The sequence below is a fragment of the Rousettus aegyptiacus genome, unplaced genomic scaffold, assembly GCF_014176215.1.
Source record: "Rousettus aegyptiacus isolate mRouAeg1 unplaced genomic scaffold, mRouAeg1.p scaffold_m13_p_7, whole genome shotgun sequence".
NCBI classification, from domain to species: domain Eukaryota; kingdom Metazoa; phylum Chordata; class Mammalia; order Chiroptera; family Pteropodidae; genus Rousettus; species Rousettus aegyptiacus.
Window position 1 is genome coordinate 107,923,265 of NW_023416310.1, and position 14,853 is coordinate 107,938,117.

The 14,853-nt window shown below is 52.9% G+C and overlaps 1 protein-coding gene across 2 annotated transcripts; it reads right to left on the reverse strand.

Moving 5' to 3' along the window:
- Positions 1 to 2: 2 nt before the first annotated feature.
- Positions 3 to 11,923, reverse strand: SQSTM1 (sequestosome 1). Of its 2 annotated transcripts, none has more exons than XM_016147745.2 (8): positions 11,664 to 11,923; positions 9,695 to 9,790; positions 8,927 to 9,156; positions 8,692 to 8,833; positions 7,815 to 7,895; positions 2,318 to 2,532; positions 1,997 to 2,078; positions 3 to 875 (listed from the first exon to the last, which is right to left on the reverse strand). In XM_016147745.2, the coding sequence occupies exons 1-8, from the start codon at positions 11,872 to 11,874 to the stop codon at positions 718 to 720; spliced, it is 1,215 nt and encodes a 404-aa protein (XP_016003231.2). In that variant the 5' UTR covers positions 11,875 to 11,923; the 3' UTR covers positions 3 to 717. The 2 variants fall into 2 exon arrangements, with proteins under 2 accessions (XP_016003231.2, XP_016003230.2); XM_016147744.2 differs by having other exon boundaries at positions 1,883 to 2,078; positions 11,664 to 11,921.
- Between the last annotated feature and the right edge of the window lie 2,930 nt (positions 11,924 to 14,853).

Here is a 14,853-nt window from a genome sequence, read left to right on the forward strand (position 1 = left end):
TCTTTGATTAAAGTGCTTATATTGTTTGATTAGATCGTTTACAAATATGCTAACAGAATGGCTACAAAGGGCTTTTCTTTAAAAGCAGGTGACGCATTTAGAAATGAGAGAACAACAGTGGTTATGAAACAGTGCTCAGTGACTGCCAGCGTCAGTTCCCCCCTTGGCCCTTCCTCGTCCCCAGGACAGTCCTGGGCTGTCCTGCCCTCCAGTGCTCGCTCCAGGACTGCCTGCTCCACCCCAACAGTATGCTGGCTGCCCTCTAGCTAAGCTCGGAGTATATAAAGTTTCTAGCTGAAAATCAAACTACATGTCAGTGTCCTACTAGTCATTTTAAAAAAGAAAAGGCCATTAGGCAAGACGTATGCTGGATTGCTGGTGTGATCTTGGTGGGCGGACAGTAGGGACCTGATGCGGTGGCCTCGGCATCCTCCCCAGCAGTCTCGCTCTGCCCAGGGAAGCCTCTGGGCCCACCCTGGCTGTGAGGAGCTAGGGCACCGACGGAAGCTGGTAAACATTCCTCAGATCTCAGCACACTTGGAACTCCCTCTTCATGTCACTTATTCTACTGCCCTAAATGGCTTCATGCATCCCCACCCCACCCCGGATTCTGGAAGAATGCAGAGAATTGGCCCTTAGAGAGGCACTGGGATTCTACGCTAGCTCAATACAACTATGAGACAAGAAAGGGGACGAAGAACAGGTGAGCAAAAACTGTCACAATGGCGGTGGGTGCTTTGAATACTGGATGGTGTCCAAGGCAGCCCCAATATCGTAATTCTTGGTCTGTAGGAGCCTGGTGAGCCAGCCACCTTCATCCGAGAACCCCATGGACAGCATCTGGGAGAGGGACTCAATCAGCCGGGGGTCAGCTTCTGCCGGAGACAATAACAAGCCATGAAAGAGTGTCATGGGGCCCCAAGTACGACCTGTATGTGGCAGCATCCTGTCTAGCCAGCAAGTGCCCAGCACCTACAGGGCCTGGTGCTCCCACAGGGTCACCAAGCCTCACAGGACCCTCCAAGGCAAGGGATGGCCAGCTTTTTGTAAAAGGCCAGAGAATAAAGATTTTAAGCTGCTTTGCAGGCTGTCGGTCTGTCACAGATATTCTACCTGCTGTTATCATAAAAGCAGCCAGAGAGGATATAAACAAGTGAGTGCAGCTGCGCTGCAATAAAACTTGTACTCATGGACACTGACATTTCAATTTCATCTGGTTTTCACAGGTCTTGACTATTTCCCAACCATTATAAAATGAGAAAATATCCTGGCCCATAGGCCGCAGTTTGCCACGCCTGCTCTAAGGCAGAGATGTACACCAGTGGCCCAAGGGCCAGGTTTGGCCCACAAATGGGTTTTCACTTGAATACTGTCTTAAAACAGCACCTCCATGTGACAGTGTGAACCAGAAGGGAGTTATTAGCTGCCTCTCTCACTCGATGTGTACTCTCTGGGCTGCCAGCCCCACGCAGCCCTGCTGCCTCCCATGCCACCTACTTCATGCAGTGGCTTCCTGCCTGGCTCCTGCACACTTTGGCTGTGACCCCTGCTCTCAGGTTGGCACTCTCCATGAGGAAACAAAAAGATGGACTCCAAGCCCACTTTTAGTGGGGCATAGCAGTGCCAAAGCCAATGCCACCTCTACACCACATTTGCCTTGCAGTTGCAGATCTAGATATTAGGTTTTTTAGAAATTAACTAAAATGAGCTGTGCTTACAAGGCGCAGCATGGACACAGGACAAAACTCCCTCCTAATTTCCTCTCATGCCAACAAACAAGCCCTGCAGTAGAGAACATGATGTCTTTTTGTGTTGCTAAAAGCAGGTGTCAGGATGCTCAAACCAAAAAGGTAGAAATACGAAGCTGCTTGAAGCCACTTGCCTGGTGGTAGGTGTGGGTACAGTGCTGCCTCCTTCAGCCCTGTGGGCCCTCCCTGGGAGGGGTCCAGGGAACTTGGCCCTTCAGACTCGGGCATTTGCAGGGACTGCAGTTCACCTGTGGATGGGTCCACTTCTTTTGAGGACAAATGGGTCCAGTCATCATCTCCTCCTGAGCAGTTATCAGACTCCATTTGTTCCTGGAACAAACCACCACAAGCACCCAGGATGTGAGTGACAGTCCCACCCGACCACAGCCTCAGTTCCTGGGAGGGGGGCACGTGAAGACTAGCAAGGAGCCAGAGGAGTATTTTTCCCTACACAGTTCTAGCAGAGGGTCCACAGAATGACTTAAATGCCACAGACTCGGGTCCCCCTGGCAGCATGCGTGCTCGCAGGGGCCCTGGCTGGGGTGTGGGGGAAGCAGGAGGGTGCTTGCCTCAGGCCGTGCCCCTGACTCCAGGGCCATCTTGCTCATGGGCTCCGCCAAAGACTGCGCGGTGCCCTCCACGTCCCCGTCTGGTTTGGTGGGGTCAGAAGAACAGCTGCTTGGCTGAGAGCCACACTTCTCCTCGGCGCTGGAGCTGCCCGGGGAGACGGGTGTCAAGCGGCTCCTTTTCCCCCCATGTTCCACATCAATGTCGACTTCGATCCCTAGGGGCCAAGGAGGAAGCACCAACCATAAGCCCTTCCAAGGAACGGCCACAGGAAAGGAGCCACGTGGGGCCGCGGGCTCATCCAGCCCTCCAGCATGGGCATCCACCACACACATGGGGTCACACCGCCCAACTGGGACCGGGCCAGGCTGCCAGCCCGCCAGCCGGAAGGCAAATGGATGGTCAGATGTGACCTTCAGGGTCCCGAGGGCTGACCTACTCCCAGCACCCTGGCCTCAAATCTTGGCTTCTAGAAAAACTCTTATTGTACTGTTGTCTTCTTCCAGCTTAACAAAACATTAATCTCAGCTGATACCCCAGGTCCATTTCAGAGCCAGAAAGTCCAGGAAGAGACCTTGTTTTTCCTAACAGGCAGGACAATGGCCACACAGCAGGCAGGGCTCAATACGAACCAGGGAAAGCCAAACACACGTGGCTGGGACACCCTGTCCTGGCACTGAGAACCATGGAAAGCATTACGCAAGTGTGGGGACCTGGCAAGAGAAAAACCAGGCATACCAAATACCAGAATTCTGCTTAGGCAGGTGACAGCCCAGCAAGCCTGTCCAAGGCCTACGAGGCTGGAAGTGCAGGCGGCAGGGGCACCTCTGGGCCCTTGCACTCTGGGACATATGCTCACCGAGAAGGAGGGGTAACAGTCACCAGTGCTGTTTTTAATTAATTTTAATTTCTCAAAGGACTACCACCCACGGCTTAGCATCACACAGCTCCAGAAGGCTACAGAAGACTCCTGCACTCACCACACAGCCCTGCCTCTCCCAGGAAGCAACTTTCAACCCACACTGCCCTTTCTGTCTTGACTGCTTAAGTTTACTGTTTACTTCTTACTCTAGATCAATACTTACCATTTCCCTTCCCCTGCCCTTTCAAAAACTCAATTTTTGGTGAAAACAACATTCGATGTTCGTTATGCCGCTGTATATTGTTCTTCGCTGCACCAAGTAGTAGACGTACTTCCTTATCGAGTTTTTTGTTTTTTTGTAGCATTAATGATTAATAATGCCCATTTCTTTTATTTGCTAACTTTCCTCATATTCTCTGTCAGTTCTAGCTTTTCCCCTGGAGGCCTTCCCTCTGGGACACCAGCCTCGGGCTCCAGCCCTGCCAGCAGCGGGGGAGGACAGAGGTGTGACTCCCACACCGCGCCCGCCTTTCCTCTCCTCCTGCCTACGCCATCTTACCCTGCTTTCAGGTCCTGCTTTCAAACTTCTTTCTTCATTCTAGCCTGATTTCTTCATTTTGGCCAGAAAAGTTCCGAGCTCAGGTGAGATGATTAACACCTTGCATACCTGACAACTGTTCTGCCCCAACACTTGATCGTGTTTGCTGGTACAGAATTCTAGGCTGAACCTCGTTTTAGCTTAGACCTCTGAAGTCTGTGCCTGTGCCGCTGCCATCTAAACTCCGGCACTGTGCTCCTTGATTCCCAGGCCTTTACTGTAACCTGGAGGGTTTCAGGACCCTCTTTCTGCCAAGGGTTCTAACACTTGACAACGATCATAAGCTTTAGTGTGTGATATTTTTTTTAGTCATTGTCTGAGGCACTCGGGGACCTTTTCAATCTAGAGATGAACACCCCGAGTGCCCAGAACTTGTGTTCTTTGCTCACGTCCTTCTTTCAGTCTTCTCTGTTCTGTGTGGAATCCCTATTCATCCCAGATTAGGCCACCAGAGTTAATACTTGAATTTTCTCTCCTCCTGCCTGTTTTGCTTTTGGAATATTTCCTTGAGATGACCTTAAAATCCAAGCCTTCTTTTAAAGTTTTCTTTTTTCTACGATTATTTTTCTTAATTTCCAAGAACATCGTGTTCCCTTCTGTTATTTTTATGATATCCTAGTTCTTTTTCACGGACACAAATGCCTCCTTGTACCTCACTGAGGATATTGACATCCTTGGCCCTATTAAGTCTTCCCAAGGTTCCATCTTTGGTACGTGCAGAGCTTTTCCCCAGATGGCGGGCTCAGTGGCAGCCTGCTCCTGGGAGGCCCCAGGAAAAGGCCAATAGGAAACACTCTCCCTGGGTCCATGAGCTTCCACCCATGGTGGCTGGTGTCTAGCCAGGCATCAGGGTCCCAGAGGGCACAGCTGAGGGGCTCTTTTTGGGCTCACTCAGCTTCTCCTGAGCAGGGACTCCTCAGCTCCTGCTAGACCCACTGCTCACTCACAAGGCCTGGCTTCAAGCTGGTACCTTGCTGTACCCCGTGTCCTTGCTATCACTCCCTCTGAATTCTCTGGACCCACTTCTCCAAGTGGCTGGGCAGGGCTCTGAAGTCTCTGTGTTAACCTTATGTGGGGCCCCCCGCCCATCCCCTTGTTCCCTGGCCTTCCTGGCCCTGGAGAGCTGGCCTCACTGCTCACCAGCACTCTACACAGGTTTCTGATGTCTCCTCCGCTGGCTATCGGCCTCTATTCATTTCCCGTCTTCCAATATCCGATGGCATCATTTTATCTTCTATTACTTTTCTCCCTTTTTCTTGGTCCATGTTGCTTTAAACTTTTTAAACCCTTTACTGTTACTTTAGCAAAGTTTGAGGAGCAAGCAGAGATAAAAGGGGCTCAACTAACAGTGCCTCCATCTACAATATTTATTTTTTCCTTCCATTTTTCCTCCAACTTTATTATGAAAGTTTCAAGGAAACAGAAGAGTTAGAAAAAGAGTACAGTAAACATTGTGTATTGTCTCACTTTGTAAAGTGGGTAAGTGCTGTGACTCTTCTGGAAATGGATCAGAGAGGTTATAGACCTAGGGTTTCTCCAACTTGACAAATTGAGACATCAGGGCTTAACAGACTATGCCACCGTATGTGCCCTGCTACCCCCAAAGCCTCTGTGTGGGGAGTGTTTACAGAAGACCCAGTGATGAGAAAGGCCCCGCTGCTTCAAGCCCTAGATGTCAGCAACTGAGACACCAAGCCAGGCACAGCCCTAGGCCTTGATGGGCCTGCTCAGCTGGCCCTGGATTTTTAATCACTGACTCACTGCACACAGACTGCCCCCTAGGCTCTCGGCTGGGAACAGTTACTTCTAGGCAGTTAGCAGTGTGAGTCATCCGAGCTGTTGATTCCTCTTAAGAAACTACCCACAACTCCAACAACAGAGTTTAATCAGTTCCGCCAATGGCTCTCCTCAGCTGAAACCACTCACAGGCATATTTTACTAGAACTTTCTTCCTTTTGTGGTGCTCCCGGCTCCTCCCTAGTTGGCAAAAAGCAACTCCACCCACCATGAAAGATCTGAGGCGGCTTTTATCTTTATCCCAAAAGACTTCTGAGCACTTCAAAAATTATCCCCGTGTGTCCTGACTGGTAATCTAGGCCAAGTTCTGAAACACAGCACAAGCTCCAATGGTGTCAGGATGGACAGCAAGTGTGACCCAGAGTCACCTGAGAAGCCTGCAAAACACACGGCTCCCAGGCCCCTCCCAAGAGCCACATACCAAAATCCAGAAGGGGACCCTGCACTATTAGGAAATTCCAACCTGCACCTAGATTTGATTTTATGACTTCCTAGGTTGTCTTGCTCATTCTTTTAGTGAAGGCCTTTATTCTTCAAAATAATTTTAATTAGTTTCCATACACTAACACATATATGTATGTATGTATATATGTATGTATATGTATACACACATACACACCAAAAAAAAACACCTTTGTTGACTATGATGCTCAGAGAGTATCAGAGTCCCTTTAGTATCTTCTACAGAGAAGTTCCCTTGACCCCTAATCTCTCAAAATGCCATTCATCTTCACTCCGTCTTATGTGAGTGGCAGACAGATTCAGGCATGGCTTATCTCCCAGTTATAATCTGATCACTGCTCCACTGTTTTATCCTCCTTGGAAAGCATTAAGAATATCAACTCCTTTTTCCTATTCTCTCAAAAGCCTTTAAGTCCAGGATGGAGACCACATGCGGTCTGAGCTGCTTCACCAAGAAGCAGTGATGGATGCCGAGACGGCACTACTGCTTCAAAGCTACATCCAGGGGCAGAATGAACATGAGCAGAAATGTCTCGGTCGAAGGCAATGGTGGTCATGCCCTATAAGCCACAGGGTGAGCGGCAGGCAGGCTTTGGGAACAGAGATGTGCTCTCTCTAGTCTGAGATCATGGGTCAATTGTGATCTTGAATGGGAAGTTACCTTCTTTAGCTGATTCTCACTGCCACAAGGCCTAGCCCTACGACACCCACATCAGACTAGTGGATGCAGTGGATGCTTTCATAAGCCTAATAAGCCTCAGAGCTCATGCCTATCACCCACTCAGAGAGCTACTCTGAACCTGAAGCACTGGAAACAGGGCATCATGCAGAGCCCCCTTCTCCATCACCCCTCTGTCGGGAGCCATTAAGAGACACTGAAGAAGTCACGTAGCTGATAGCCATGAAGCAGCTGCTGCGGCTGAGACTGCTTAAACAAAGCTTCCAAGAAGCAGGGTGTGGAGTTAAACATTACGGACCCTGGAGGGGAGGTGTGCCTCCTAAAGAAATCCTCTTGAGATAGTGGAATGTTTTACAGCCCAGAAAAGGATGTTTGTACCCTGAGGGAAGGATGTATAGGAACTTATGTAAATGTCAGCATTCCTATGGTAGTGTACATTGTGCTTTGCTATTGTACTCTGTGCTCTGCTATTGTACTCTGTGCTTTGCTATTGTATCCAAAAACTTATATAAAGGCTGCAGTAAATAAACTCGAGGCTGCAGCAGTGACTGTATGCCCTCCCAAAGCGCTTTCCTATCTCCTTCTTTTTTCTTAGGCTTCACTCCCCTCTTTCAGGTACAGATCAACTTTAGCCGGCTGGCTCCGGCACCCCTCACTCCCCAGATCAGCACAAGCCCAGCAATCACGAAGCACCAGGAGAGGTTGGGGGTTGCAAAAAAGAAGGATAAGAAGAAAGGTATCTCAACTAACTACTCACCCAAGTCCTTGAGGACACCCCAAGGTTCACATCAGGGGAAAATAAAGGCTGTTTTGCCCTCAGGACAAGCAGGCAGAAGCTGACAGGCCAGTTCTGCAACTGAGCCTGGTCACCCCTCCCTACTGGGATCATCCCAACCAAAGGCTGGTTCATGCTACTACACTCGAGTGGCCTATGGTACAGCATTTGGCAAAGGCTGACTTGAGGCAACCCATCCTTACCAGTCTCAGGCCATGGTGCTACCATTCCACCATGGTATCCCAGGGGAAGCCACAGACAGCCACCCGCACACCAAATTACCAAAGGCTCTGCTGGTAACAAGGGACAGACAAGCAGCCACTTACCTAAGGGGCTGAGGGCCGCTGCTACACTCTCCCCTACGTTCTTGAGGAAATTCACACTAGGATCTTCCGATGGACCAGAAGCTTTGGTTTTTAAAAAATAAAAAATATGTTTAATTCAAAGCACATTTTTCAATGACCTTTATATCTGTTAGGGTTCTATCATCTTCATCACGGGTGACCTGTCCTGGCAGCCTGCACCCCCAGCACTTACCCCTCTCCCTCTCACATTGGGGCACCTCCCAGGCCCCTTCATCCCCTTCATCTGTGACCCTGGCGATCAGAAGCTCATGAGGGGCTCAGTACACACAGTATAAAACATCTTCCTAAATATGTTTCTTACTCAACATCAAAAAAAATCCTGCCTTCATCCCAAAAGATGAGGCAAGTCAAAAGATGCAGTTATAAGTAATAAAACCAGAATCCAAAATCTAGAATGCAAGCTATGTGTGAGTTTTTGACTTTGTGACTGCATAAACGACGTGACCAAATTTGGCCCTGTCTCTCTTGACAGCTAACTCAAGAGAAGGGAGCACAACGCAGAGTCGCTGGTGCTGGAAGGCCTCCCTGCCTGTCCATGAGGGCCACCCCAGAAGGGCACACAGCCAGCAGGAAGGGAGCACAGAGCTGGGCTGAGGCCAAGTCTGGGTTTAGTGCAGGTGAACTGGTGGCCTTGGGCATGTGGGCGCCTGCATTCTCATCTGTGAAATGGAGACAGTGCTCTGTGTTCTGCAGGGTTTTGTGAGGATGAAACACCCTGAATGGCCACAAAGTGCCTGGCAAAGCCATGGGCACAGCAGGACTCCAGGACATTGGGAAAGCCCTCCAGGTTCCACGGTCCTCCCACCTCACCCTGCGGGACCAAGAGACCAAGGCTCACCGGATTCCGCGGTGGGGCTGGAGCGGGCATCCCCCGCCCGAGGCGGCCGTGGGCTCCAGTTGCCAGGTGGGCCCATTTCCCAGGCGGGCCACCCGCAATGCCCATGTTTCAGCTTCCGGAACCAGCGGCTATGGGAGAAACCCTGGCGGGGAGGAAGCAGAAGGGCCAGTGGGCCCAGGTCAGGGGGCTCCTGCCATCCTGCACTCACCCCGGCCCACAGGGAGGCTCTACTCACCTCAGAGAGGTGCCCGATGGGGCTAGGGAAGACGAGCTTGCTGTGCTCCCTGTGTATGCCCTTCCCCTCGCAGCCAGCACACAGGTCGTAGTCGGGGCAGATGCTGCACTTGTAGCGGGTCCCCACCACCGGCCCATTGCAACCATCACATATCACATTGGGATGTACCATGGTACGAGGCCCATCCTGAGCACAAGGCGGGCGGTGATCCCGCCGGCACTCCTTCTTTTCTGCAGGGAGAGCAGAACTGTAAGGTAGGATGCTATAAAGTCTCCCCCTTATCACTACTGCGGGGCTGTCAAACTGTCAGTTAACAGGCCCCTGGGTCTACTCTTTAGACACTGAGTCCATGTGGAATTCAGTTGTTCAAGTGACAGCAACAAAACGACCTGAGAACCTGCCCAGAAGTTGCCAGCACCTGCGTATTACCTGGGCACATGTGGCCAAGTGGGAGGGAAGCAGGAGAGAAGCAGCAGGGAGCTGGGTCTGCACAGCCTTGGCCCGCCCTTAACTAAAACAAACCCCACAGCGCCGCCAAAACTGCCCCCAGCCCATGGCACTTGGTCTGGGCACAGTGAAGAATGAATCTGGAGACTCCGCCCCCACCCCCTGGGATGGACATGGTCTCCCTTCTCAGGCCAAGCACAGTGACAATCATGGTCCCATCTATACAGCCTATGACTCCTCTGCCCTTTGACAGGGGATTTCTCTATCACCTCAAGCTAGCCAGTTTTACTGGGCAGGCAGCACCCCAGGGTCACTCCTTACCTTTAATGTAAATACGGAAGATGTCATCCTTCACATATGACATTGCCATTGTCAGTTCTTCATCACTGGAAAAGGCAACCAAGTCCCCGTCCTCATCTAGATTGTTTAAAAGACAGCATATGAGCCCCCAGGGCTCCTCAGCTGGACAACACTGCCGAAAAGGGTGAGGCCGGTGCTAAAGTGGCACTTGCAGGGCTAGACCTGAAACCACCTGTCTGAGGAGGGGGAAGCAGGGCTGAGGCCAGACCGTCCAACCACTCTGCCGCCTGCAGGGCAAGTACTCCAACCTGACATCAGGTGCATGCGGGAGGCAGAGGTAACTGGCCACCTGCCACCCTGCCCCTGGGCCAGCTGCCCATTTCAGAAGGTGCTTCTTCAGTCTACATCTGCCCAAGCGCAGGCCCATCTTCAGCTGTGGGAGAGTCCCACCTGTGACCTGTTCCTGGGGGCCCAGCCCCTCCAAAGGCCTTGGGCCTCAGGCCTCATGTGGTTTAGGAGAGTGAAGTAGATAAGTACATCTGCTTGCTTCCTCTCCCAATAAAGCAAAAAGTATGTATTTGTATGTAGTCTCCTTTTCAGATGTTGGCTCAAATGGTTTCAAAGCACCATCATGTAGGCCAAACCACACCGTACATCTGCAGGCTGGGCCAGGTTTGTGGGCCACCAGATACAATATGTACCATAAAGACAAGGGCAGTGTCAAGAGGTGAAAATAACCCAAATATTCATCAACTAGTAGAGGGATAAAAAAAATGCAGTACGCCCACACAATCGAATATTACTCAGCCACAAAAAAAGTACTGACACAAGCTACAACATACAGAAACACTATGCTAAGTATAAGACGCCAGTTACAAAAGACTACATCTTGTATGTTTCCATGTATATATTTATATGAAATGTCCAGAATAGGGAAATCCATAGAGGAAAAGAGTAGATTAGTGCTGGCTTGGGGCCAGGGGCTGGGAGATAGGGATAGGATAGCTGAAGATGACAAAAAGGGTTCTAAAATTGTGATCATGGTTGCAGAAATCTGTGAATATGCTAAAAATTGTATATATTTTAAATGGCTGAACTATGTGGCATGTGAATTATAGCCCAATAAAATCGTTTATAAAAATAAATAAAACCAACCAACGAGGAGGGCCTGGCACGCAGGCAGCACTCCTGAAGGCGGTGCCAGCACTGTCCCGCCCAGGGGCCGGCCTTGGTGGCCCACCTCCCGCCCAACCACACTTCCCCCACCCCACCCCTAACAGCCACCAGTCAAGACACTAGGCTAGTCCAGGACGCCCGTCCCACACCAACATCTCTTAAGATTTTGATCTTGTTTTTCTGCCCACTGCCAGTGGGATAACGTCAGGCTCAGCCTTGGCCTTGGGAATTCTGTGGTGTGTCCCCGACTTCCCTCTCCTCCCCCTGCCGTCTTGGGCTCGCGCCAGGCCGCACAGCCCTGAGTCTTCCGCACCCCCACACTTGTTTACCCACATCACGACTCGCTCCTGCCAGCCCAGGCTTTTCCGGGGCCCAATCTTAACACCCCCACCGGGCACAGGCAGGCTTAGACTCAGCAACAGCAAGATGTCAGTGTAACCTGAGTGCCCGCCTGACCACGCAGTGCCTGCCGCAAGCCGCCGAAGGAGGACACCCCAGCGCGCCCTTGCCAAGATCTGCAACATCATGGCGGGGGGAAGGGAGGCCTCTAATGCCCCAGGCCTGAGAGCCGCCGGGAGAGCCTGGCAGCGCCGGGCCCCACAAGGGCCGACCTTGGTGACCACTTCTCGTCACTAGGCTGGCACCCGAGGTCGCACTGGTGACCCACGCGGTCTCCCGCCCATCCAGTGAGCGGCCAGAGCAGACCCCCGCAGGCGCGCCAGGCCCGTGGAGAGGGAAGGGGCAGCTACCCGCCACGCACGGCAGGACTACATCAGGGCCCCACGCCAACCCGGAGGGCGCCCGACCGGCTCACCGCGGTAGTGCGCCTGGAAGCCGCCGGGGCGCAGCGCAGGGAACAGGGCGGCCACCCGGCTAAGCAGCCGCTCGCAGGACCCAGAGCTCGTCGCAGCCTCGGCCTCCGCCTCCGCCTCGGAGTCCGGACTGAAGCAGAAGCTGAAGCGGCGGATCTCGCGGGCTGCGTCCTCTTTACCCAGAAGATAGGCCTTCACGGTGAGAGAAGACATTGCTGCCAGTTGGAGAACGGGAGCCGAGCAGGGCAACGGCGGCTTGTGGGCGCGCGGCTTTTGTAGGAAAAGCCGGAAGCCCGTCCCGCCTCCTTGGGGCGGGGCCTGCGCGCGCCCAGTCCCGCCCCCGCCACCTAGGACGCTGCGCGCGAGCCGCCCTGCTGGGGCCCCACGCCAGTCAACCCCTTCCTGCCTCCGCGGTCTCTGCCATACTCTCACGGTCTCCCTGGCCCCTCATTGCCGACCCCTGTCCTCATTGCCCCCAGTGCACCGGGGACTCCAAAAGGCCAACCCCACACTCTGACATCTATGTCCGGATCAGGCCTCTACACCTGGGGGAATGGACTCGTAGGGGTCCCGTCCCAGACCACCCCAGGCCTGAGTCTGGCCGTGACTCAGCTGAGCAGAACCAGGCCGCTGGGGATACCCAACACAGGAGGGAGGGGGACAACAGAGGCCCGAAACCTGGAGACCCCTCGGTGCTCAGTGGGCACTGAAGGCCAGAACAAACTGGTTCCCGAGGTACTCTCCCTACCTTGCCACTCTTGACAGCTCCCCATTCACTGGAAGTAGTCAGATTCCTAGGTAACAGCCCACTCCACTGCCCCCAGCATCCCACGATGGCCCCTTACTGGGTCGAGGGACAGACCCCTACCTCAGGCCTTCCCAGATTAATAGGGGGTGGGTCTTAGAGGTGCCAGAAGAGCAAAGAACCACCCACCCCCACCAGGCTAGAAGGCCAGCTAAATGAAGGCTTTCTAGAGCCTCACGAGGCTCCAGATGTCTTCATCAGATGTTCATCACAGCCTGAGACTCCCCATGGGTGCCTGCACACTCACCTGTCAGCATGGGGTTGGTTGGGTACAGCAGGTGGAGCCCAAGGACCTGTGAAGGTCACAGATCTGTTGGCCTCATGGGCAGCCCAGGGGTCCTACCAACAGCCCTCTAACTAGAAACCAAAAACATGGTTTATGTGACAAGAGTGATCTGTTCACTGGTCCTGAAAAAAGAGGGATGTAGGGGAGGGGGGTCTTGGAAGGAGGTGGACCGGAAGGTTCTGTCACCCTATGAAGCTGCCCAGGTGGGGTCCTGTGAGTAGAAGCTCAGACCTGTTGAGTCAGTCATGTCCTTTAGTGGTAGGGTTTGTGGGAGCAGGTACCCTCAAGGGACAGGAAACCCAGACACCCCCCAGGAGCTTGAGTGGATTTGAAGAGGTGGTTACAAGTACGAAGATGATTTGCCTGTAAGAGCACAGCAGAGGCCTATCACAGGTGTGGCTGGTCCTTCCTAGAGGACTCTGGAGCAGGCAAGGCTGTGCACCCCTGCACAAAGCAGCCCTGCAGAGCATGGTCCCGTTTGGCCTACCCTACACCTCCACTGTGAGGCTGGAAAAGTGACCCTCTGCCCATCACCATGGAGAGAGAGTCAGAGGACAGCAAAGCGGAGCCTGGGCAGAGGCTGTGTGGCCCACCGGCGGCCAAGGGTATGGCTCAGCATACTGGGGCCAAGAGCCACACTTCCCACCTCCAGAGCTCCAGGGTCCCTGGGTAAAGTGTGTGATGGAACACAAGGAAAGCCTTCTAGCTCTGGGGCACCCGAAGTTCAAGAAGGTCTCAAGGCGCAGTCCCTGTCCAAACAAGTGGCGGAAACTGAGGCTGCCGGCCTGACTTCCTGGCTTTCTCACCATTTGGCCCTGTCTGGGACCATGGTAGGTTTGCCAAGAGGGATGGAAAACTTGGAGAAATGGGGTGGCAAGAAACAGACTCCTGGGAAGTAGGCCTGGAGACTCCCCAACTCTCACCCCCACCTCTCGAGAGCCCCAAATGCGGTCTTTCCAGGCCTTCCCGCTGTAGAGCAGAGACCCAACCCCTCCCCTCCCCCAGGGCCAGGAAGGTAAACAAGGCTGTGGCAGGGAAACCCCCTGGCAGGGCCCTCTCCGTCAGCTTCTATATGGTCAGGTGGTCTGAACAGCAGTGAGTCAGCATCCCATGACCAGCTGTCATAACAGGGGATTCCCCAGCCCTATGCTACCAATCTTGATGACATTTTACCAGGTAGCAGGGGTAGGGGGCAGCTGCGTAGACCTCTGAGAGACCCTGGAGCCAAAAGAGCCTTCAGAGGCCTGGCAGGGTGGCAGGGAGCTGGCAGCAGGGTGGCCAGACACAATTAGACGCTGTCCCCACTGAGGCCCCTTTCACATCTGCTGGCCTTCCCTTCTCCAGACTGCAGGGAGCTCTCCCAACATCTTCTGCGCCCACTGGCACCCTCCCCACCCTCCAGGGCACAACATGCACACTTTGGGTAGGGGGGAATTGGTGTCTGAATCAAACCAACTATCCACCACCCTGCCATCTTGAAGCAAATGACCAGCTTCAGTTTCCTCATCTTTGAATGGGGCTGGAGTGGGACGACTTGATGCCCCCTCCCAGGTGCTGCCCCCTAGGGTACTAGTTATTGTTTGACTGCTTTTGGGGTATCAACTTGGGGAGGTGGGGAGTGTCAGGAAGGAGACTATAGCCAATAGTAGAGATGAGAGACCTGAGTGGAGAGTTTCTGGGGTACTCTGGGAGCAGGGATGGCAGAAGGTCGTTTGATTTGGTTTATTGCTGTCTGGTGCATTGTAACCACCTCTTCAATTCCCCCGTCCTCCTTCTAAAAACAATCACATCCCTTGACAATGGTTTTCTGAAGTTTATGTATTTTCTTTGGGGTGTGAACTCAAGCCTAAAGGTGGGTACTGGGCCAGCCAGAGACATGGCTACTTGGAGGACTCAGGCTGAGTGGCTTGGGGCCACCCTTGAGATTAAGGATCACAAGGGATCAAACTCCTCCAGACCCAGCACTAGGCCCAATGGATGAGTGTGTTTCTACATGGGGGAACAGGGTTGTGGGTGTGCAGCCACTTCCTTCTACTCCATCAAGCCAGACAGACACACCCCCTGCTCAGTCCCTAAAATTGCAGACTCATCCCACCTAGTT